At 40.4% G+C, this 24,771-nt stretch overlaps 1 protein-coding gene across 2 annotated transcripts in view; it reads right to left on the reverse strand.

Annotated features, from left to right (window-relative positions):
• Positions 1-4,242: 4,242 nt before the first annotated feature.
• The window catches only part of YAF2 (YY1 associated factor 2), a 51,108-nt gene continuing 30,579 nt past the window's right edge, over positions 4,243-24,771 (reverse strand). The window contains exons 3-6 of one of the 2 annotated variants that reach the window (XR_003899775.1): positions 15,601-15,753; positions 11,091-11,612; positions 9,381-9,444; positions 4,243-7,147 (exon numbers count right to left, since the gene is read on the reverse strand). Coding sequence is in view for 1 of the 2 variants with exons in the window: in XM_024201118.2 (XP_024056886.1) it covers positions 11,375-11,612; positions 15,601-15,753 (391 nt within the window). In the remaining variant the exon portion in view is untranslated. Of the gene's footprint in view, positions 7,148-9,380; positions 9,445-10,807; positions 11,613-15,600; positions 15,754-24,771 lie in introns of those variants that run through there. The other variant, XM_024201118.2, reaches the window with a different exon arrangement.

Below are 24,771 nucleotides of genomic sequence, written 5' to 3' on the forward strand. Positions count from 1 at the left end.
AAGGAAGGGGGGTGACTCCCTTGAGAGTCTAACAGATTCTTTTGTTGCTGCCTAGGCCAGTGCCCTTTGTTCCTGTGAGGCTGGGCTGGGTTTGTCCCATCCACACCCTAATGAGGTGTGAACTGACCCTCTGCTTCTGGAGAGTTTTTGCCTGGGCTTGCTTTAAGCCATGAGGATACATTTTCAGCCTCATAACTATATACATGAAATTATAACCTATAACATCACTAACAACAATGCTCGGTACATCATGAGCCTTCGGAAGACACCCGACAAGACAAACTTTACATTGAATACTACACAATCATTTTACAAGGATGAATATGGGGGTGTAGGCTGTTCCCCCTAGGTACAGAGCATCACAGACTGTGTCAACTCTACAACATGATACAGGTCCCACAATCCCCAGTTTGGCCAGTAACATGGGTCACAGGGTGGTTATGGAGGTCCCCATAGCATGGGGTACCAACAGTTTTAAGGCAGGTAATAGGATGCAGGTTGGTCCGGGTCCCAACTGGGAAGGCATGCCTCAGAAGAGGAGAAGTCAGTTCATCAGGTGCTTCACAATCTCCTGAGAAAATAAATGCCAATTCTGGATCCACTGGCAGTACTAAGAGTTCCACTGGAGGGAAGCTAAGGCTAGCTGATATGGGAGGAGTCTCTCTCCTATTCTAAGTTGCATCTTGTGGTGGACTCAGGACCTCTCTCATAAGCAAAGGACCTGATGGTGATCAAGACTGGTGATCTGGGCAAACAATAATGTCCTCAGTTGGAGCATAAGACTCTGCTCTCCCTTAAGTGCCAGACATCCTGTCAGTCTAAACTGAAGGGGTTGGAGCAGTTACTGTTTGTGCCATAGTCAGGTGAGGCAGAGCCAGTACCGTTGATGATGGAGGCTCTCGATGGTTGCCTTTTGTTGTTGCCTTCAGTTCTCAAAGTTTAGGGTTGGTTGGTGCCAGAGGCACTGTTGCCACTGGAGCGTGGTCTGGTGCTGACCGAGCCCTGGATTTATGGACTTTCTTGTCATGATCCTAAGACTTAGGATGTTCTAAGTCCTCCTGGGCTGAGTGGAAAGACTTGCTCAACTTAGGCAGGGTTGTATCCGACTTCCTTGAAGTGTATTTAGAGGATTTGCTCTTGGGTTTATAAGAACATTCCCTGTCCTCCCAACAAGACCCTACAGGGGTTCTCTGGGGGGTAGTTTCTCTCGCTCCTAAATGAGACCGTGCACCAGGAGGGCACTCTTTGCTAAGTCAGGCTGAAGTATGGAGTGGGCCCCAGCCTGGGTCCGATTGCAACTTCAAAGTCTTCTCTATTAAAGCTTCTTAAGGTGGAGTTCCTGCACTTCACGGGTGCAGCTGGGGAAAGAGCTTCAAATACTACACCTTACCACAGTGTGATTTACCCAAGGCAGTACAGGCAGCTCCGATAACCATCATTGACTGAGAAGGAGCACAGATTTTGAAGCCTGGATTCCAGGGGATAGGTGGGGGGTGAGGGAAAGGGAGGGTGGAATTCCCCAGTATGGAGAATCTAACTATAAAACTTGGTTTAAGCTACTGGATAAAATTCTAAAAATATGTATTTACAGATAGAAGAATAAATGAAGATGAAGCTCTGGACACTGGAGGCTCCAACAAAGGCCATGCAGCAGTGAGAAGGAACTGGAAAGACAATCGGTCTGCTCCACCCTTTATGTCCTTGGTTGGATGCAAAATTGGATGCATGAGAAGAGCAGTGGTGCTTGCATGGACCAATGGACATTGCTTTCAAGAATTCTCCGACTCCTTGAATATGAAGCACATGCATAACCACAGCGAAAGACACACAGAGTAGCGCTTGAAGGCGAACCTATAATTTCACATCTTCCTACAGATTTTATAGCATATGCCCTCCTGCTGAAACTGCTCTAAATTGTATTCTGTTATTAGTGCAAAGCAGCCTTCTATTCTCACCCTGGTTTTCTTTTCCTTGCCATATCTTTGAGATTTTATAATAAATATTGTATGTTCATGAAAAACATTCACATGCATATTTTGTTTATGGAGATCTGCTTATTGTTGCCTTCAATGTTTGTTGGAAATATGGATATTACTACAAAAGTGTCTCAGAGGAACTCCATTAAAAATTAGCCTTAAGCATGAAGGAAAAATATACATTCAGCGGTGCCAATCCTGAGTGAAGGGATTTTTTCCACACATAGGAAGCAAAACCAATAAAATTGGAGAACCTCTTTTTGCTTTTCATGCATTTCTTCCTGCTTGGCAACTAGTGAAATTTAGGTGGGAAAAATATAGTTACCTAATTAAAATGCGGGCAGGACTTCAAGGTTCACAGTCCTATTCTTTCAAATAAATATCACAGGTTCTTTAGTGACTAGAAGTTTCAGGGCCTCAGTTTTAGTTTTCATCAATAGAAAGGACCCCTTGCCATCCTGGTGGGGCATCACTGAATCAGAGTAGGGTATTGACTATTGAATAATCAATGTTAGTTCCATTCCTGAAAAACATACGCTTTCCTTGAAGATCTCCAATCCATACTTAGCTATTAACTTGATATCTGAGATCACATGTTAAAGTGGCATGGCTGAAGCCACAAAACTAAGTGGAGCCTGCAGTGAGCAGGAATCATAATTCAGGCCTTCAGCTAACGCTAGTGCTTACTACTTTAGTCATTTATCCAAGATTTACGTTCAGTCTAGACAAGGTCATTTCTTCCAAGAAGTCAGAACAGAAAAGAAATTTATTCACTTAGGGGAGACAACCTGGTTTCTGGGATTTTTCAAAATTACATAAGAACTTTTTCTGACAAAATCTTTAAAGTTTAAAGTCTACTCTTAGACAAATACAAATCCTATTAATCAATCCAATGTCTACTTATACCCATTGAAGGGGTCACTCCCTTTGACGTGGCAGTCAAGAAACTAGAGGGTCCACTCAGATAGCCTTAGTAATGATTTCCCTCCAGGTAGTTTCATCCATTCTGTGATATACTGGTAGGCTATAGCAGTTGACTAGAACAGGGGTTCTCAACCTGGGGGGGTCAGGTTATTACATGGGGGGTTGTGAGCTGTCAGCCTCCACCCCAAACCCCGCTTTGCCTCCAGCATTTATAATGGTGTTAAATATATAAAAAAGTGTTTTTAATTTATAAGGGGGGGGGTCACACTCAGAGGCTTGCTGTGTGAAAGAGGTCACCAGTACAAAAGTTTGAGAACCACTGGACTAGAAGAAATGGTCACCTCCAAAATTACTTATTTTCACAAACAGAAAAATTCAACAAGTTGTGGGACTCATTGCTTCTTTTAAGGTACCTTTACCAGCAGTACATTAAGATTCCTTGCCTTAGAACCAGAAATATAACAACTTGTGGCTCCACCCACAGGGTAGATCTTTTAACAAATATTTTCTTTCAATGGAGTCATTGCCTCAGTAATGCTGTGGATAAGGCACTTGATGGCATAGTTAGAGAGAGCATCTCACTACCAAGAATTTTGTCAGAGCCAGTCTCCATCTACTTCTAAAGGTTTTTCTACCTGTTGCTGTTCCTACTATGCTTCAAGATTGGCTATTCCAAACCTTCTCCAGTTATTCATTTTGGAACTATTGCCTACAAAATCTTCCTCAGTTGCGAAACACCACAAGGTCTAACTGGGGCTCTGACTGTCCCAGAGAACATTCTTTCAATAGGAAGATTATCCTTTTTACAGGAAGTCTAGAATACGATCATCTCAGGTTGGATGGTCTCTAAAATGTGCAAGAAGGTCCACAAGAGTTTTTCCTTTCTCTTCCCCTTCAATCCAATCCTCCTGACCCCCAGTCCTCTAGAAAAAATAAGGGTATATATAGAGCCACCACCCAGGATCTGTAGCTAAAAGACAGATATATATGCCATTTACTGTCTAGAACCCCAAAGTTCACAGACAGCTATTTTTAGAGTGTCTACATGGGTGAGGTGTAATATCTTTTATTGGACCATCCGTTGGTGAGAGAGACATGCTTTCGAGCTTAGATAGTGCTCTTCTTCGGGTCATATTTTGTGGTATATCTTAGGTCAAAAATCACTGAACCAATCTATGTCCGAAGATTCTAAATCAAAGCCATCTATCAGTATGGATATTAGTAAAGGTAGAAATGGAGGATGCCTACTTGCACATTGTAACAGCAGATGGTGGTGTACAGTAACAAATTCTCACAGAGAAGGGCATATTAGCTCATGAAGTTTTTTTTATTTAAACACAGAAGTAGGAAGACTTTCTAGTCATCACTCAGAGATTTACAAAATAATTTTTCTCTTGCTATAATCCTCTCTGTTCTTCAATCCAACAAAAAGTATTGAGACACATCTTGGAGATAAGAGGCCATCTCCCCAGGATCTCCATAAGGAGATGGTGAAAACTCTGTGTTCTTTTTGGCAGAAGATCTCCCTCTCCATCCACCCTTGGCTGCCTCTCCAAAGCTTCTTTCCTGCACCTTGCAAAAGCCTTCAGGTACTATGTGTCACTTGGGGGACACTTCTTCATCAAGATCTAGAACATATCCCACCTACTTTCCTATGAGTGGAAAGCCTCCTTCAAGTGATAGAAGCAGTCCTTTTCAGGGACATGAATCTGAGAACCAAAGTGGTAACTGGCATTGTGAATGCCAATCTCATCAACTAGAGAGCTCCCATGAGTGTACAAAGGGAAACTATTTAGCAAAAATTCTCCCTATATATCACTTATCTAGAAAGGAAGAGTTATGTAAAAACTAGAGCAGGGTTGGGAGATCATCCGTCACACACAAGTTTTAGTTTGTAGAGATACCTAAATACTATTCAATGGATCAGGAACACCGGGGGAGGGGGGGGTGTCAAATTGACCACTAGCATAAATCAAGTATAATTTATTTCAAACAAATCGCACCCACTTACGCTAGCACTGAAATTGGCCCTGGAGTTCAAAGAGATGTTAGAGCAGAGTCTATTTCCTTTACAAGTGGAGCTATGATACTTAACCAATACTAAACTTAGTTAAAAAGTGTCAAAGAGAATCTCTCATAGTTGTTGGCTGTTGTGTTACAGAAGACCAACCTGATGGTAGATTCTCTTGCCTAGAGAACTGTACACTCAGTAGATCTTGGTTTTGATTTATTCTCTGCAAAGAAGGATCAGTCTGAGATAGATATTCTCTTTTTCAGGGAAACCAGTAATATATCTTCTAAAAAAGGTCCTCAGTAGTCAGAACTTAGGCCCAATTGTCACAACAGTGGCTGTGGCCAACAAATTTTCAAGAATTGTGAGCGCAACTAAAAAGTATGTAAAAGTTCATAAGGTGTTAAAATAAACTATAACAAATGTTGATGGGAAAAGGTACAAAAGGGAGACAGAATAACTAAATTAGGCTAAAGAAGGTAAAATTGAGATGATTCAAGGACTGTATTGAAATTATGCATAAAAAACAGATGTGGAGCCAGAAGTTAATGAGCCAAAATTGGTACATTGGATAGTAGGCCTAATTGGTGGACAAAATAATAAGAGGAGGGGCTATTCTACTCATCAATCCCTTTCTGGGTCCTTAAAAGAAAGATTTTGTGGGGAAAATGTGAAAGAACAAAAATACATAACACATACTTAAAATAACAGATGGAGACTACTGAACCAAACTTCATCATCGTGGCTGCCACTACCATCTCCTGGGACTTCTTCATCCTCATCGGGAAAAATGACCACACCAGGCCAGAGAGAGGGACCCAAAGGACATCACCAGCCTATTAGCTGGGATGAAAGGATTTTAACAGCAGCAACAGCTCCAGCTCTTGCTCATCTCAACTAACTTCTTTTCTCAGATGGATAGTTACTGCCATCATTAATACCATCAAATAGACTGTCAAACAAGGGTTTTTTCCTTCTAAAACTCTCTCCATCCTGAAGGGAAAGGGAACAAGATATTTTAAAATGAAAGTCTTATTTAATACTTCACATTGTAAATGCTTTAACTGTTTTGCCTTCTCTTCTCTATCTTTAATATAAGGTTAAAGGGCTTTTTAATGATGTTTGTGCCATGGTACTAAGCAGGCTGACATCTCTGCACACCAAATCCCTTGTTCAAATTGTTTAATGTTTGACGGTGACTGGGTTACATTAACACCTTTGGCCCATTTATTCTAACACTATCTTCTCTGCTTATGTAGCCCAGGCTAACACCAAGTGGCTCTTTGTCTTTCTTTAGTGGCTAGACTAGCCACTTTCTTTGCTAGTACCTTGAACTAATGGAATTGGTAATTTATATCTCTGGGTGAGTTGTCTGCCAGGTTTGAACACAGAATCTCTGAATTTAAAAGCAGAAGCCTCTACCTCTAGAGCCACAGGACCAGGTTGATTAGTTTAATGAAGTAGCATATTCATAAATTATTATTTGTTAACTCTACCCCAATTTTCCCTGTGTGACATGTTGGGCAAGTCATTTAAGTTGTAAATCTTGTTTTCTTACCTACAAAATGGGAATAATACTATTTACCTAATGCATACAGATGGATATGGGAGGTTAAAATGTTTGTAAAGTACTTGTTTGTAACAGACTTGCAAAGTATTATTTCTTATTTTAACTAAATCCTAGATTGATTGTATTGCTTTTCATTAAAATGGTGTTAGGAGAGGGTTGTTGGTTTTGTTTGTTTTAGTGTTCAATTAGGCTCAAATTTGTGGCTTTTGTTTACACTACAGTTTTCTTTTTCCTTCTCCTGCTACAGAAATATTGCCTTGAAATACTTGTGAAGCAGGAGGAAAAAAAATTAAAAATAAGAGTCAAGCTGTCCTACTTACTAGTAGGTGCAATATATACCTTCAAACGAGACTCATGCTTCTGAAGTCAGGTAAGAAATGATATCCAACCTTTTATAGCTCTTCTCTTCCAGTGACATTTCCAACAACCTCAAATCTTACCAATTTGCTAAGAGAATGTGTTGCTAGCTAAACATGCCTAGCAATGGACTAGTCCACTATCCAAGAACTGCATTAACATTTTGAACTTATCTCCAGAGCTAGCTTTTCCTAGTGATCAAACCCACTACAAATGTGGTAACATGCAATTGCCAGGGGAAAAATTGATTTCATCTACCTCTGCTATGACTTCTGCTACTCCAAAGGAAATTGGTTTCAGCCCTTCTCTCTAGTAGACAGTAGTAGTAGTAGTAGTAGTATCAGAAGGCATGTAAGGGAGAGAGAAATAGATTAGATACAGAGAGAGAAAAAAAAGTGGATTTTAATGAAGGCACACACTTGACAGGTCTATCACTAGCTCCCTCCTATATTTCATAAGCACAGCTAGCTGCATGATCTGGGAAGTTTTCCCGCTTTTGGGAAGAGGAGAGAAAGAATTAAAACTACAAAGGGCATGTCACTGGGTGGGCTCCCTCACCCTGGACTTCCCTTTGCAAGCAGTCCTCACACATTCTTATGTAAATTCACCACAGTGCACTTTATTTTCAATGTTTTATGCAGCTTCATGTTCCGTCACCATAAGGCTTTCCCCAAGTTTCAGCAGACCCGTTAGGCATGGGGGGGGGGGGGGGGGGAAGGGGAAGAGGTCTCACCTCTGTGAGGTCCTAAGTGTCTTTGCCCTTCTTTCCAGCCTCTCTTTCCCCCCCTCTGCCTTCCTGTCTCCAGTTTAACAGTCCCCAGCTGACAAGTTAATCCTCATGTTAACTGGTTAATCACCCAGACCTAATCAATTGCCTCCCTATTTGTGCACTTTGTAAGCGTCCCCACATGTGCCAGAGTGGTGAGGCAATCTTAGGCTACTTCTGCCACAGGACAGAACTACACCACCGTGTGGAGCTTGGAAGACACGTCCTGGGGTTACAGAGGGGTTGCGGGGGGGAAAGCATGAGCCACCTATCCATTCTATTTTACATGGGTAGATAAAATGCACTGCCTCTGACCACATTAAAAAAAAAACCACACACATCTAAAGTGCAGAATACTGCATAATCTTAAATTGCTCGAACTATATCATCTATGCCATATAACATCAAATAGCTAGAGAAACACATACAGTAGGGTAACATTTTAGATCATAATCTTGATTGTTTCAAGACTAGTCACTGCATCAAAACTTAAAATTAAGCCTTTGAATATAACCTTTTTCCTATCACTAATCTGAAGAGTCAACATTTTACACTGCAGATTTTGACATGGTATTACTTGGTACAGATTTTGATTGCTTCTATTATGCAGACTTTGAAATTCAGAAGTAAAAAAATAAATCACACCTTACTATTGTATATTTCAGTACTTCCTTATGCCAGCTATAATTAGTGGCAAAAAACAGGATGACAAAACATTGAATTATTTTACACCTTTACAGTGAATTAACTGCATCTTATTTTTTTTGTTTTTGAAACAGTGGACAATCAATGCACAAAGGAACTTATTTACATGGAGCATCATCACATTCATCTTTGTTGGATCATCTCATGTAACCACGCAAAATGCTTGGCTGATGAAGGTTGGTGCAGACTTAGAATGTAACAGATGATGATCAGTTATTATGCAGAGAACAGTAAAAGAAAAATAGCTAACAATGAGTTACAATGTTAGGTTTTTACATTCTACAAACTGAGTAAAGATGGAGTAGACCTTTTTTATGAATTTACAGAGTTGAAGAAAGGACTTGGTTTAAACCAACTGAAAACTTCTTCCGAGATTATGGAAGTGAGGCTGGTTTAAAGTAGAGTTATAATGTTATGAGTAGAGAGTCAGATCTCCTTACTTCGCTGATTTTTTTTTTTAACTCTGGCATCAGCACTGTCACACCACTTTTGCTATAGAAGAGCAAAAATTCTGATGTGTTTCATGCATCTACAGGAATAGCAAGCTAACGTTTGGTTACATTATCGTTGTTCTTTACACCTCTTACATCACCCCAATACTACAACTTAATTACAAACTCTAGGTGGAGTATGTAGTGCTGGCAATTTTACATAAATGGAGTATATTTGATATAGAAATTCTTGAGTAAAAACGAGCAATCCAGTGACATTCTTTTTACAATCACTTTTCTGATAATAACCACACTTTAAAATTTCTCTTGTAGATACTAAGGATTGCTTTCATTTGATATTAGATTATACCTCTTAGTAGTCAATTCCATGCAAATTAACCAACTAAATAAATCAATGACTGCCTACTTCTCTAGACAGAAAAGACACTTGTTGCAGGTGCTGAATGGTCAACCTATACTAAATTTAATAATAAGATTCTGACTTAGTGAACTATAGGTATTAGATCACTATTTGATGTTTGCAAAGAGTACTGAAATATGTTAATATTCATTTTGTTTTAAAATTGAAACATTTCATAAAGGATCTTGCATTGAGATTCACTATCATTATATTGCTTACTTTAAACAGATTCAGCTCTCTTGTAATCCATTAACTCAGTATACTCTTTTCCATATAGTTCCACCTAACAAATTGTAAAAAGTAAAACTCAGAATGTATCTTTCTTTGTAAGGATTAACATTAATTACTTGAACATCTAGCCCCACCCCAGCCAAAAACATTTATGAAACTTAAAATGTGATGTTTTAAAAGGTATTAAAATATGATCAGAAAATTGGAATGAAGAAATGTTTAGTAAGGTAAAGCATAATACATTTTAACCAGGTCAGTAGTTGTCCATTTGAAATAACCTATAATTAACATTGGATTTTTAAAAGTTTAACAGTAACACCAAGGAATGAGGTATGTAAGTTTTTAGATATCACATCAGACTTTCATTTTATGCAACTAACTGTATTTCACAACTCGCATCTTACAAAATAGACAGTACCATTGTGCCTGTAGAAGTACTGCATTAAAAAACAGAAAGATACATTACTACAAGAAACCACCAAACATCACAATTATCAGGGTCTACAAAAATCCATTATTTTAGCTGTTATCAGGATGCATCATATGAAGATATTTTAGGGCTGGATTCACTACCAAAAAAAGTCCATCCCACTTTCACATTGGCCCAAAAATACATATTTTGAATGAGACACAAAGAGAAGAGAGAATTACTGGGATGTGAATGGGCTTCCTTTGGACAGGAGCCAGATGCATTTTTGTATTGAATCTGACCCTATAATTTAAATCTATATATGGATTTTTTTGTGCATAAAAAAAACCCAACACCTAGTTGTAAACAAAAATGCGAAATCTGTATTCATAAAAATATTTTATTGGTTATTTTACATAATACCGGGTGGGACTGTAAATATTTTTGCTCTGTATCAGTATATTGCTAAATGCATAAATGTTGACAGTTTATGCCAGAAAATAGGGTACTGCATTTATGACTGATGCTACAGTATTTAATAAAGGGCCAATTCAAAATCAAAGAAGCTGATCTAAGAACAAAATGTGATAGTATTCCTTATTTCCTTACTCCTGTGCAACATAGTATTTTTGTACTACACTGATATGCGACTATGACACTGGGCAAGTTTGGGGCAAGGAAATAATGCTAAGCAGAAATGAAAACTGTACTAAAAAGTTATTTTTAAAGCTTTTCCAGAATTTCAGATTTTAAAATTTTACTTTTTGCCAAATGCTTAGTCATTTGAGATTTGATATCGGGTTATAGAACATAGACTATCAGTGTCTAATGACAATGTAGTACTGTATCTGAATTATAAAGCTAAATAACCAACGTTCATAGTATGTTCACTCTTTTTGTTCGTAAACATTACAATAAGTGTTTTAAGTGTGAGGAAAATATTGGTAAAACCAGCAACATAATTCAGTAACAGTAATTTAGTAAACGATGTCAAACATTGGCAAAAATTCATACAAATGTTTTATTTAATAACATTTTTCCTATTTAAGCACACCAAGTACCAGCAGGTGTTTTTAAGAAGATAATAATTATGAAAATTCTGTTGCAGCAATAGTTGATTAAGTTGATCTTTGATTTGCATACATATAACTATGTTTCACAATTCTCAAATAATACATATTTAGGCAGCTTGAACTATGTTATAAAAATTTTAATTCAGTACATGCCAATAGTAGAGACTCCAAGAGTTGTGTTAGAATTCACTAAACTAAAAGTGAAAATGGACTTACCAATAACACTGCATAATGAACATTCAAACCACATTTTCATGGCACCTTTAAATGTGAAGATTAAAAAGTTAGTCTGAAAATGCTTTGTAGGCATTTGTTGATTGCATTTAAATTATTATTTCTACTGCTTCACTTCACTTTTGTAAAACTGCATAAATTATGTTCCAGTAAACATATCAATTGTGCATGGATAATCTGTCATGAAAATGTGGTAGCTGTTGGCAGAAGTTGTGTATTTGCATGTTTTGAAGAGAAGAGACTAAAGAAACTGGAGAAAAAAAACTTTAATGAGATTCTCCATTCAACGATGAGGCTTCTCCTCTGGGCGAAGATGACCTGGACATTCCCCTCTCTGTATTGTCAGAGCTAGAACCACTCTGACTGTGTTGATCTGCAGATGCGGTACTGGAAGCAGGTGGTGACTTAGTTTTCTCCTTAAAGTCTGTAATAATGACTGTCAGATCTCCAACGGTAACTTCCAAATGCTGGGCACTACTCCGATCCACATTTTTCAATCTTGGCCTAAATAAAACAGAATCAAATTAAAAGCTAGAAGCTTCCACATCCCATAATCCTCTTGCCACTCCAATTTTTAGTGATCTTTGTAGAAAACGTATAACTTAGTGAAATACTGCACACAGCAATATTATGAATACATAAAATGAGAATGTACCACATAGCTAGCAACTCTATACTGTAATATTTAAATTTTTCTTCACCTCTAAATAATTTGATTTGAACAGGGCCCCCTGGATAATGCGATTAAGGTGGTCACAAAACCGTACTCCACATTTTAAAATTTTTGCTTGTAAAAAATTACCGTATATACTCGTTCATTAGCCCATTCGTTTATAAGCCGACCCCCCAAAATGGATAGGTAAAAATAGCAAAAACTGTATGACCCTTTCATAAGCCGACCCTATATTTCAGGGGTTGGAAAACTTTGGCTCCCAGCCCTTCAGGGTAAGCCGCTGGCGGGTTGGGACATTTTGTTTACCTGGAGCGTTCACAGGCATGGAGCCTCTCAGCTCCCAGTGGCCACGGTTTGTCGTTCCCAGCCAATGGGAGCTGCGGGAAGTGGTGCCATTTCCCGCAGCTTCCATTGGCCGGGAACGGCAAACCGCGGCCACTGGGAGCTGAGGGGCTCTGTGCCTGCAGATGCTCCTAGTAAACAAAACGACAATGTATTAGATAGTCAATTCAATGATTCCACAGAGTTTAAAATCATCAAATTTTGGTGTAGACCCGTTTATAAGCCGACCCATGCTCTTTGATGCGTCACTTTTTTACCAAAAATATTTGGCTTATGAACGAGTATATACAGTAAGTCTCTAGCCTTCATGGCTGCAAAGAATGTTCAAAATATGACCCCACAGTAATATCAGTGACAGCAGACAGCCTGAAACAACAGCCCTGAGAAGCATGAACTTCTCCATTCATCTCAGTGGGTGTTGACTTTAAGTTCTTAGTATGCAGAAACCAGCTCCCATGTCCTCTAACCAGTTGTTTCTAAACTTCTACTGTGCAGGTATTAGCAAATACAAATTCTGCAGCACACTGAAAATTTAAAATTTGAAGTGGGCATCATGTAAATAGAATTTAATTTTAAAATAATTTACATACAACACACTATGATGACAGGGCTGGAGTCTGGGTTCCCTGATGCATAAATTTAATACTAATATCCTGCATAGGACATGGGGCCACAAACTCTGGTTTGATTACTACTTTTTTTTTTTTTTTTTTTTTTGAACAGAACATTTAAACTATATTCCATCAACTTGGTCTTTGCAGGTGCTAGTGCAATGGGTGATCTAGGCATGAAACACTTTAAGTTGCTAGTTTTCTGTGTGTGCCAGGTGACAAAGCATGTCACCACAGCAGCCGAAAATACCTGCTGACAACAGCAGCACAGCACACAGCAAGCCTTTTAAAAATGACCTACGGAACCTATATTTGATTCCACAACTTTCTCCAGGCCAAGCTTGGAAGTAAAGAAATTAACATGAAACCAAGATTTGGCAGGTGTGCTCCTAAAAGCAAATCTTAACCCTCACCTCACCTACACAGGGATTTAGAGCCCTGCCTCAAGTAGAACTGATGCTGAATCACCTCACCCCACCTTTTGCACTCCCACGCAGCCAAGAGTTGAAGCTGCATAAGAGTTCACAGGGAGCCCAATGCGACTCTTGCCCCAAGGCTGAGCTGGCATTAATAAAGAGCCTAACTGGTTGTTCGAAGATGTGGGAGTGGAGAGGAAGGATTCACTTTTGCCAGCCTGAATGGGCTGCATGCCAGAGAGAAAATGTAGGGCTTACTATATGCAGATTTTGTTATACATATTTCTGGAAACATTTAAATGTGCTCCTTTTTCAAGTAATCCACGTAGAAACTAAGGTGAGCATTCTTAATCAGAACCCAGTCTAGCCAAAATCAGATAGTACTTTTTTTTTTTACTTGTATGTAATACTTGAGTGTTTGAATATGGAAACCAGTAGGTTGATTTCTCTTCACTATTAATTTTTCAAGCAATTCTTTGTACAGCTCTTACTGAGATTTTTATTTTTAAACAATAGTCCCAGCCAGAGGCATGCACATGGGAGGGCAAGCAGTGGCACGGGCCCCCTTCAATAATCGGCAAGGTCACAGAGCTCCGCTCACTCTCTCTGCCATGGCCCTGGGGTGGGTAGAGCTCTGTGACCCCACCACAGCCAAGTCCTTGTGGATACATTTATTCAAATGGCTCCACTGCACATGGATTTTCATTGAAGTGGTGAGTGTTTATTTCTATGTATGTGATGTACATGTGTGTGCTGATATGGTTTAATGTGTGTGTTTAATGTGCCCTTCCAAAAGCGGTCAAATTTAAATTCCTGTGCATATCCCTGTTCCCAGCCCTTGCAATATCACCCTCTCTCACTTCTCATGTAATAAGACTATTTAACCTTCAGCATTCCCACATAATTGTTACCATTCAAAACAATACCTCTAAAGATACTAACTTACAAATGTTACACTCTAGCCAGCCAAAATGTATAATTAGAAATAAGACAAACATTACAAAAATCCTTTATCCCAGCTCTGTTCATTTCCTTCCTGTTGAAAAAAATAGTCCCAACCTTTTCAACGTAAATTTGGGGAGTACTCTTTACTCTTTCTGGAGCAGTCCCTGAATAACACTGAAGGTCCTGTTTCATCCAATGCATGGAAAATGTCTGCTACATCTCTGCAGAAGTGATTCCATAGAATCTTCCTTGGCTGAATTCTGCCTCACAGACTGCAGCACTTCCAAAACACACAGTGACACTATTTCCCTACATTTTCTCTTCCTCTTTTAAGCAGGTTGCATCTCTTTCAGTCTTCTCAGGTTTTCAGTTACATATTTGTGACTAAACTAACTTTATACTTAATTTGGGGAAATCTAGACACAAGCAATATTGTCCCAGAGCTATGCAAACAACTGATTTTTTGGGTTGCTTGCAGTTCCAAAAGATAAATTACAAAAAAATCAATTTGGATCAACCCAGAGAGGAACTTTTTCTAGGTTTTCAGTGAATTGAAAAGTTATAAAAATTAGTTTCAGGTTAAATGAAATGTTTCTTTTTACCTGAAACAATGTATGTATGTATGTATGTTTTTAATTAACACTGAGTGGGTGTTTTTAGTTTTTTTAAAATGACATTGAAGGAAATACTGAAACAGTCCATTTGAATTAAAAAAAAAAAATCAAAACATTTCATTTTGCAAATATTAAAACAAAATGTTTAGACATTTTTGGATTTTGTTTTTCCCCCAACACAAAATTTGGCAATGCTGACACAAATTCATGAAAATTTTTCTGTATCACCGAATCTGTATTTTTGGCTGAAAAATTTCACCCAGTTCTACTTGTGTCTAACATCCTACATTTTTCCTTCCAACTGCAGGCTGCTCCTAGTCCATGGCAAGATCAAGACTTTGCGGCTACTTGCTTGAACTGTCATATTTCAGACTGGTATTCTAAGAGTCCAAGATATCCTTCAGTATCTCAATCTACTATGTATGTTTTCAGCTTCATAAGTCAGTTTGTCTCCAAAAGTCGCTATTCTAGCCTTTGTTCCTTATCCCAAATTCTGCATGAATACCAACAACTCTACCTTGCCTACTTCTCCAGAACCTTATATTCCCTTTTCTCATCCAATTCTGTATAAAAACTAGTCACTTTCCTCTTCTCCTGGTTTACTGGAACGTTATATCTTCCATTTTTCTGTCTACAAATCATTTTGCTAGATGAGGAAAACTCTATGCCTTTACTGACAATACCTAATTTTCCCTCTCTTATTTAGTCTCCATCTTGTGGTCAAAACTACAAACTGCAAGATTGCTTCACATTAAACAACAGCATCATAAAACAATGGAACTTCAACAAATATTTAGTCTAATTTTAAAATGACTTAAGAGAATACTTACACTAGTGATGAAAAATGTGCATCATTTAATATTTTACAAATACCAACAGCTTTTAATTTACCTGGTTTTCTTATGACTGTTCTTTTTGCTAGTTGTTTCCTTTTCACTTTTTTCCTTTTCTACTTTGTCTTTTTTCTCTTTCTTTGATTGTGTAGGGGGCACAAATTGCTGAGTAACCTGTTGTGCAACCAGCTGAGAGACAGGTCGAGGTTTCCTGTGAACACACATATATTTATTATTTAGATTTTATAGTGCCAGTTTTATACTCTACATTTCACTGTAATTAAAACAATAGTCAATACAAAATGCAAGACTGTTAAACACATCAAACTGCCAACAGTTCATAGTAATAGCATATCCAATTCAAACTCACTGTATCCTGCCCATTAGCCTACTAATCCACCAAAAGAGACACATTTTAAGGATTTAGAGACAGGGCTTTGTGCAATGTGTGAAGAGGTGTATCAACCCTGCACTGGCAACATAAGGGTTAACCCAATACTGTGGGCACAGGAGGCCACACCCCTAAGCCATTGCTGGGCATGCTCCCAATGGAGGGAGCATATAAAAGTATGCAGCTCAGTCTGGGCTGGCTGAGGAGGAGAGGACATGCACGGTAGGCTGCTGCTAAGAAGACACCAGAGCTCCAAACCACTGAGGCAGAGCATCCTGACTATGCCACGAGACCCCAGTTGACCACGGAGATGAGAGAGGATGACGAGCTGCTATCAACAAGGAGCTACAGAATTGGGATTAATGGTAGGAAGTGACCCACGGTACACATTTGGGCATACTAAAACCAGAACCCTATACCAGGGTACCTGGTTGTCATAGGGCCTTGGCCTGGAACCCAGTGGAGTATGGAGGCCCCTACCTTCCCCACAATTGCCCATAGGCACTATTGCCACTAAAGAGAGCAGCTCCTTAGACTTGCTGTTGGGCAACCACTGCCACCAAGAGAGAGGCGGCCCCATAGACTGTTGCTGTGGGACAATTTGGCCGCCGAAGTAAGTGGCCAGTTATTGGACTTTCACTGCTAGGCGATGTGGCCACTGAAGTATGAGGCCCCTTCTTGGACCCCAGTTGACTCACTGACACTGTGTGCCCAGAAAATTAATATATATAGACACACCAAAGGTGGTGATCTCTGGAATAGGAAGAGCCTTCACAGAGAATGCCCAGTCAGAAGCACCCACCTGTTTAATTTAAAGGTCCCCAGTTTGAGCACATCTGCGGATAGCAAATGCAGTAATATCACATGGGGAAAGAGCTGATCTTTCAGCTCACTAGCTCCCAAGCCATTGTGGGCTTTATAGATTAAATCCTATACCCTTGAACTCCACACAGAAACTTCTTTGTTATATATTTTGTAATTTTTATACTATTTAGAAATAAAAATAAAAAATAAAAAAGAAAAAATCAAAATGAAACATTTTGATTAATTATAATAAAAATAAATAAATCAGATTTTTCTTTTGCAGAATTTTGAAATTTTCAGGGTTCATTATGATTCCAAAAACAAAATTTCCATCTTCTGTGTAGCTCTAGATATTCCTTAGAAAAATAAGCATTGTGAAACCATGAGCATTGCACAATAACATTCAGAAAATACAAAGCAGTTGTTAAATCAAGCTTGAAATGCTGCTATTTCTAATGCACACTTAGGTTTTGTCTACACATACAGCTGCTTTCTGCAGTGCCTCTGGTGAAGATGCTCTATACCAGATGTGACCTAACTATGGCTCATGAGCTGCATGCGGCTCTTTTTACACTTAAAGTGCGGCTCGCGGAGCTCACCATGCACACCCCCTCCCATTCTGCACCTACCAAGACTGAGCGGGGGGAGCTCGGGGCTGCTGCCCTGTGGCGGAGTGGTGGGACTAGGGGCTTCAGCCCTGCAGGGAGGTGTCGGGACAGAAGCCCCGTGCCCCAGCAGGCACCACCCCGCAGGGCAGCTTGTGTTTTATCTTGTGGCTCTTGAACTTCTGAAGATTATTAAATGCAGCTCAGGGGGTCAGTCAAGTTTGGCCACTCCTATACCGAGTCTATACCGATGGGAGAGAGCTCTCTCGCCAACATAGCGCTGACCACACCGATGCTTATGTCAGTGTAACTTATGTTGCTCAGAAGGGTGGCTTATTCACCCCCCCGAGTGACATAAGTTACGCCAACAGAAACTGTAGTGTAGACATAGCCTTATTTAATTTAGTCTGCAGGTTCACTTCTTCAGCATTTGTTGCTTTGGTGTAACATTAATTGAAATAGCAAGCAGAATGCCAACGTAAATGCCTTCAGCAAGTTATAGTATTTTCAGTAACTACCGTTATTGTTAAGGTTACATATAGAGTTCCCCTGTCAAGCTGAGAGGCCAGAGTGCTGGAGACACAATTAGACTGATGCAATGGACAGAAATTGAAACCTAGGTTCACCCAACACCCAGACATGAAGTAAAAACACCAGAACAACAAATGGGGGTAGAAAACCAGCACCCAATTAGTCAGTGAGAACTATACAGTTTATGTCAGAAGGCAACACATATGACTATTTTCTTTGTGGCCAAGTGGCGTACATTTGCACTTGATATTGGCATGTAGTGCATGACTGTCAGAGCATCTTGAGGCCAGAACTGCTGAACTAAAATAGCAGACAGTAGCTGAAATATTTATATGGAAATAGATACACAGATTTTTCAAGGTCACAAGGGACCATTGTGATTGTCTAGGCTCACCTTCTGCTTAACACAAGCCATAGGACTTCCTTGTATACCCCTGCTTCAGGTCCAATAACTGTGCTTGAACTATAGTACACTTTTAGAAAAAAAACCACCTATCTTGATTTAAAAATGTCCAATGATGGAAACATCACAAACCTTGGTAAGTTGTTCCAATGATTAATTCTCCTCACCGTTACATAAATAAATAAAATGTGCCCCTTACTTTTAATCTGAATTTGTCTAGCTTCAGCTTACAGCCACTGGTTCTTGTAAGACCTTTTTCTGCTAAAGTAAGAACCTTCTATTATCAAACCTCTGTCCCCCTTGTAGGTACTTATAAACTGTGAGAAGATAAATTGCATTATAATGGAAGATTTAAGGAGCTCATATTCTCTAATCCTTTAATCATTCTCATGGCTATTCTCTGAATTCTCTCCAATTTTTCAACATTCTTCTTAAAGTATGAACACCAAATCTAGACAGTATTCCAAGAATCGCATTAACCCTTTTGGCCACAGTGTCACACTGGGAACTCATGTTCAATTGATTATGCACCATGACCCTCAAATCTTTTTCAGAGTCATTACCTCCCAGGATAAATCTCCCATCTTTTAAGTGTGGCCTACATTCTTTGTTCCTAGATAGATGACCCTTACGTTTGGCAGTACTGAAATGCATATCGTTTGCCTAAACTCAGATTACCAAATGATCCAAATTACTCTGCATCAGTGACCCGTCCTCTTCATTATTTACTATTCTCACAATCTTTGTCTCATCTGCAAACTTTATCAGTAACAATTTTATGGTTTTTTCCCCAACTCCTTGATAAACTTGCATAGGAAGAACCAATCCCTGTGGAATCCCACTAGAAACATAGCCACGCAACAATGATGTCCCATTTATAATTGCATTTTGGGCCCAGTTTTTAATCCTTTTAATGTTCTAGTTTATTAGTCAAGAGATCATGTGGTACCAAGTCAAATGCCTTCTGGCATAAGTATATTACATCAACTCTTAGATTACAAGTTTACTTGATAAAGGTATCAAAAAAGATATCACCTTAGTTTGACAGTATTTATCTTCTGTAAATCCATGTTGATTGGCATTAATTATATTACTGTCCTTTAATTCTTTATTAAGCGAATCCCATTTCAGCCACTCCATGATTTTGCCCAGAATCAGTGTCAGGCTGGGTCATTCCTTTTAACCTTTTTAAATACTGCCACATTAACATTCTTTCAGTCCTCTAGCTAGACCGTCCCCAGTGTCCCAAGACTGATTGAAAAATCAACATTACCCATTTGGAGACCTCTTCAGCAACCTATTGGATGCAAGTTATCTAAACCTACTGATTTCAAAAAACATGAGAATCCCAGCAGGAGTAGACATACATGCACTAGTTCTCCTCAAGCTAACACAACAAACAGCAGTGTGATCACAGAAACATGACAAATAGCAGTGTCTCAGGCTACCCACCCAAGTATGTACCCAGGGGGTCAAGCAGGATTCTACTCAGGCAGCTCGCCTGAGTCACTGCCCATGCCGCTATAGCCACACTGCTATTTTTAGGTGCTAACACAAGCAAAGCTAGCACAGACGTCTACCAATACTGAGAATCACTCCTCCCAGCTGCTGTATAGACATACCCTCGGTTACTGTGTGTGAGGGTGAAAAGTATTTCAGTATCATCAGATGATATAAATGCAACATCTGGCTTCTTGCTAAATAAAGTTTATTTAAAAACTTTTTCCTTTTTTACATCATTACTATTATTTCTGCCACGTCCCTCTAGTAATGTTAGAATTGTTTCGTACTTGATATACTTAAACACCTTTTTATTGTCCTTAATGCTTCTAACAGATTTCTCCATGTGTCCTTCTGCTTCCCTTATCAATTTTCTACACTTCCTAAACTTCTAATTTACATTCAATACTATCAACTTCATTCTTCTATTTTATTTTTATATTATACACACACACATGTATACACAGCTTCCACTTCCCCTTTAAGCCAGGCTTTTTTTTATTTGTTTTAAAAATCAGTGTAGCCTTTTCTCTCTGGGATTGTGGATTTGGGGGCATCTACTAAAATGTTCTTAAACAATTCCCAATTATCATTCACATTTTTCTGTTTAAGTTCTTTCTCCCAGATGATTCAGCTCAAATATTTTCAACTTTGTAAATTTGACCCTTTCAACTAAGTACGTATTACTGATTTGTTTGCACATAAATGTATTCAAGTCATGATCACGTGCAACTAAATAACCACAAATTTTTACTTCTGAAATCAATTCCTCTTAATCTGTCAACATGAGATCTTATACAGAATTCCCTCATATTGAATGCAACACTTTTTGAGTTAGGGACTTGTCAGCTGTAATATTTAGAACTTCCGAGGAAATAGTAATACTTGCTGCATGAGATCTCCAGCATATGTCATTCAGACTGAAGTCACCCACAATAATGCAGCTTCCCCCCTCAACCCTCACTAGGCATTATTGATAGGGGTTAAGAAAAACAGAGGAATACTGTACAGTGATCCTGCCTCAGAACTGGCTGCCACTATGCTCCAGTTGAGGTAGCAGGTGTCAAAATAGGAGGAAACAAGGTGGAATGGATGTATAAAACACACTTAGGTAGGAATCACCTTCTGACAGAGAGAAGGCTGATCATTGCAAATACATTAAGGAGATCCCTCCAGGAGATGGGGATACAGTGAAACAGACTGTCATGAGGCAATTGTTAGAAATACTAATATCTAAGTCTGTGGTGAATGGGAGAAGAAATGGTTATTCACCCTGTGCAGTAACTGTGGTTCTTCAAGAGGTGCATCCCTAAGGGTGCTCCTCCCTAGGTGTGCTAGCATCCCCTACACCCTTCACTGGGTATTATTCATAGCAGTGTCTGTTCAGCCCCCACATGCATGCTAGTCAGCCTCATGTCCTGTACCATTGTTACATAGTACTGCATGGGCGAACCACCCTCAATTCCTTCTCTACTGTGAGGCTCCATAGCAGAGAACTCCAAAGCAGAGGGGAAGGAGGGTGGTACTGGAGCACTCAAAGGTGCACACATCTCAAAGAACCAGAATTACTGCACAGGGTGAGTAATCATTTCTTCTTCTTTGAGTAGTGTCCCTATGGATGCTCCACTGTGAAGGGGGATATGCTATAAAGGCCCCTATTTCCCCAACCTGTCATGCCGACGTGATGGCTCTGAGGAATGTGGTCTTCACTGATAAATGGAGCAATAAGCAGGCAGCCATTGGTTCAAACAGTGGCCTTGTGAGACATTTAAGGACCAGATTCAGGTCCCAAACAGGAGTAGGGCACTTGACTAGTGGATAAAGATTTCTGAGTCCCTGGAGGAACCTCACTGTCATTGGGTAGGCAAAACCAGAATAACCCTGTAATGGGGAGTGGAAAGCCATGATGGCTACCAGGTGGACTCTAATGGAGCTCATCGATATACACCAAAAATGTCAGGACTATCTGGCAGCAATGAGGTCATCAGTGGAATATGTCTGAGGTCATATCAACAGACAAATTTTGCCTATTTTTGAGAGTATGTGTAGCGTGTAGACTGTTTCCTGCTCTGTAATAGTACTATTTTTACTTCCTCTGAGGTGGTCTCTAATCCTGTGAATGATTGACCAGCCATGCTTTGAGACGAAGCACTGTGAGATTGGAGTGAAGGATCTTCCTGCCTTCCTGGGAGAGATGAGGAGCAATGTGGAGAATGATCAGTGGGCAATCAGCCAACTGTACCAGCTAAGTAAGCCATGCTTGTCTGGGCCAGGTCGGAACTGTTAGCATAACTCTGGCTTTGGCTTTTTTTATTTTGTGCATAACTTTGGCTATTAGAGGAGTAGATGGGAATGCGTACAAGAGATCCTAGCCCAATGAAAGTGAAATGCATCCCCCAGGGATCAATGACCCAGTCCTCCTCTCGAGCAAAACTGGGCACATTTCTTGTTTAACTGTGTGGCAAACTGGTCTATCTGAGGGTGCCCCATTGACAGAATATGTGGTGTAATAGGCTGAGGTCTGTGTCTCATTCATGGTCTTGGAAGAATGTCTGCAGAGTACATTCCCGGTCATGTTCTGAATACCTGCTGTGATGACGACCGAGTTGCATGTGCACCAATTCCGAAGCGTGCTCTTTTTTGGTACCAGGAAATACTGGGAATAAAACCCCTTCCCTCTGTGCTGCATGGGGACTGGTTGTATAGCTCCCAACCATATGAGAGTCTATTTCTTGAAAAAACAAGTTCCCATGAGAGGGGTCCCTGAAGAGGGGCGGGGAAGGGGGGTTTGTTGGTGAAAGCATAGTAATATGGATGGCATACTCTGTGAAGATGATCTCAAAACCCAGTGATTAACTCTCAAGCCCGCCTGAAGGGGTAAAGGCAGGTGAATCACTGCAGCTGATAAGGATCAGGATGGTAATTCAGGCCCTCTACCAGCCTGTCAAGATTGCTGGTTGGAGGTGGAAAAGTGCAAGGTGGAAGGCTGAGAGGTGGATGGTTTCCATCTCTGGAATCTGTCTCTTTTGATGTGGTTCGTATGGCCTCTGGGACGTCAGGAATTGAGCAGGATGTGATCTCTGACCAGTCTGGGACTTGCTGAGCTCTCTCTTGTAGGCAGATTTGAGAACATAAGGTAGCTCTAGAGTCCTTTAACGTTTGCAGAGATTCATCTGTGGTGTCCACAAATAATTCAGACCCATCAAAATGAAGGTCCTCCACCATATTTTGGACTTCTTTTGGAAATCCGGAGAGCTGGAGACATAACTTCTCATAACTACTGCTGTAGCGACTGAATAGGTGGCAGTATCAGCGGTGTTGAGGTAGGCTTGTAGAGATGTTCTGGTGAGTAGTTGGTCCTCCGCAATAATTGCCTGGAATTGCTTCCTGTGCTCTGCCAGTAGGTGGTCAACAAAAGAGTTCAGTTTGGTACAGTTTATATGATTGTAATTTGCCATTAGTGCCTGGTAATTGGCGATTCTAAATTGTAAGGAGGCTCATGAGCAAGACTTCCTTCCCAGTAGGTATAGATGCTTACAGTCTTTTTCATGGGGCATGGTTTTACCATGGTGCTGCCTTCTATGTTCATTAACTGTATTGACTACCATGGAGTTAGGTGAAGGATGAGAAAAAAAAATTATGCATCCTTTGCTGGAACGTAATATTTCTTATTCACTCTCTTGCATGTAGGCAGAATAGCAACTGGAGTGCACCAAATGATCTTCACTGGGTCCAAAAGGGCTTCATTGACAGACAAAGCTATGCGTGCAGATGAGGGTGAATGAAAGATATCAAGCAGCTTATAATGAGGTTCTTTAACCTCCCTCGAGAGGGATCTGCAAGAAGTCAACAATTCTCTTGACTAGATCCTCAAACTGTTTAAAATCATCCATCCCGGATGGAGGAGGAGGAGGCACGACAGCTTCATCTGGAGATGAAGATGAAATGTTGGCCATAACAGAGGCCTCTTCATCGGCTCTAGCTTCCCACTCCTCAAAGGATTCTTCTTGAGGGGCAGGTCTCAGAGAGAGAGCAGGTGATGCAGGTTTCCTCTCTGTGACAGGTGGTGCTCAGTGCCGGCTCCGGGCACCAGCGTAGGAAGCAGGTGCTTGGGGCAGCCAATTCAAAGGGGCGGCACTCCGTCCGGTATCGGGGCAGCACGTCCGGGTCTTCGGTGGCAATTCGGCAGCGGGTCCCTCATTCCCTCTCTTCCTCTTTGAGCTGCCACTGAACTGCCGCTGAAGAGGAAGCGAGGGAGGACCCGCCACCGAACTGCCGCCGAAGGAGCAGCACGATTTAGCTGCCACCGAAGTGCCGCTCGTTGTCATAGTCGTCTTTTCTTTTTTTCCCGCCCGCTTGGGGCGGCAGAAAAGCTGAAGCCGGCCCTGTCAGTGTCCTGGAAAATTGTTGGCGATGAGCTGTCCAAGGGTCCCAATATGGCCAAGGAGGTGGTGCAGAAGACATAAGAGGAGGCACCTACAAATGCTCATACCAGTGAGACGCTGGTTGCAAGCTTGTGGCATGAGTAATTATAGGCTCGTCAGAGACTTCTGGAAAGGGGCCTCTATAGGAGTGAAGGAGAATCCTGAATTGATATTTGAGACACTGAGGCAAGGTCTTCATCAGAATCCTCTTCCTCAAATTCACTCTGGATTGGTGGAGTGCCTGGAGAAATCTGAGGTGAAACTGTCGGTACCAGATGAACTTCAGGTGAACTCAATGTCCTCAGTACAGACACTAAGTCGAAGCAGAGCAGCAGCGACTCGGGAGTTTCAGATACAGCCAGGTTCTGGGGAAAACAGAATTCCTGCAATACCAAGTGTGTTATTGGTACTAAGTCCGTGGTCTGCACTGAAGCGATGGTGGCTGAGGGCACTGATAGTACAGTAGCTCCTCACTTAACATTGTAGTTATGTTCCTGAAAAATGCGACTAAGTGAAACGATATTAAGCGAATCCAATTTCCCCATAAGAATTAATATAAATGGGGGGGGGG

The sequence above is a fragment of the Terrapene carolina genome, unplaced genomic scaffold (genome assembly GCF_002925995.2).
Source record: "Terrapene carolina triunguis isolate 2854851 unplaced genomic scaffold, T_m_triunguis-2.0 Scaffold68, whole genome shotgun sequence".
Classification (NCBI taxonomy): domain Eukaryota; kingdom Metazoa; phylum Chordata; order Testudines; family Emydidae; genus Terrapene; species Terrapene triunguis.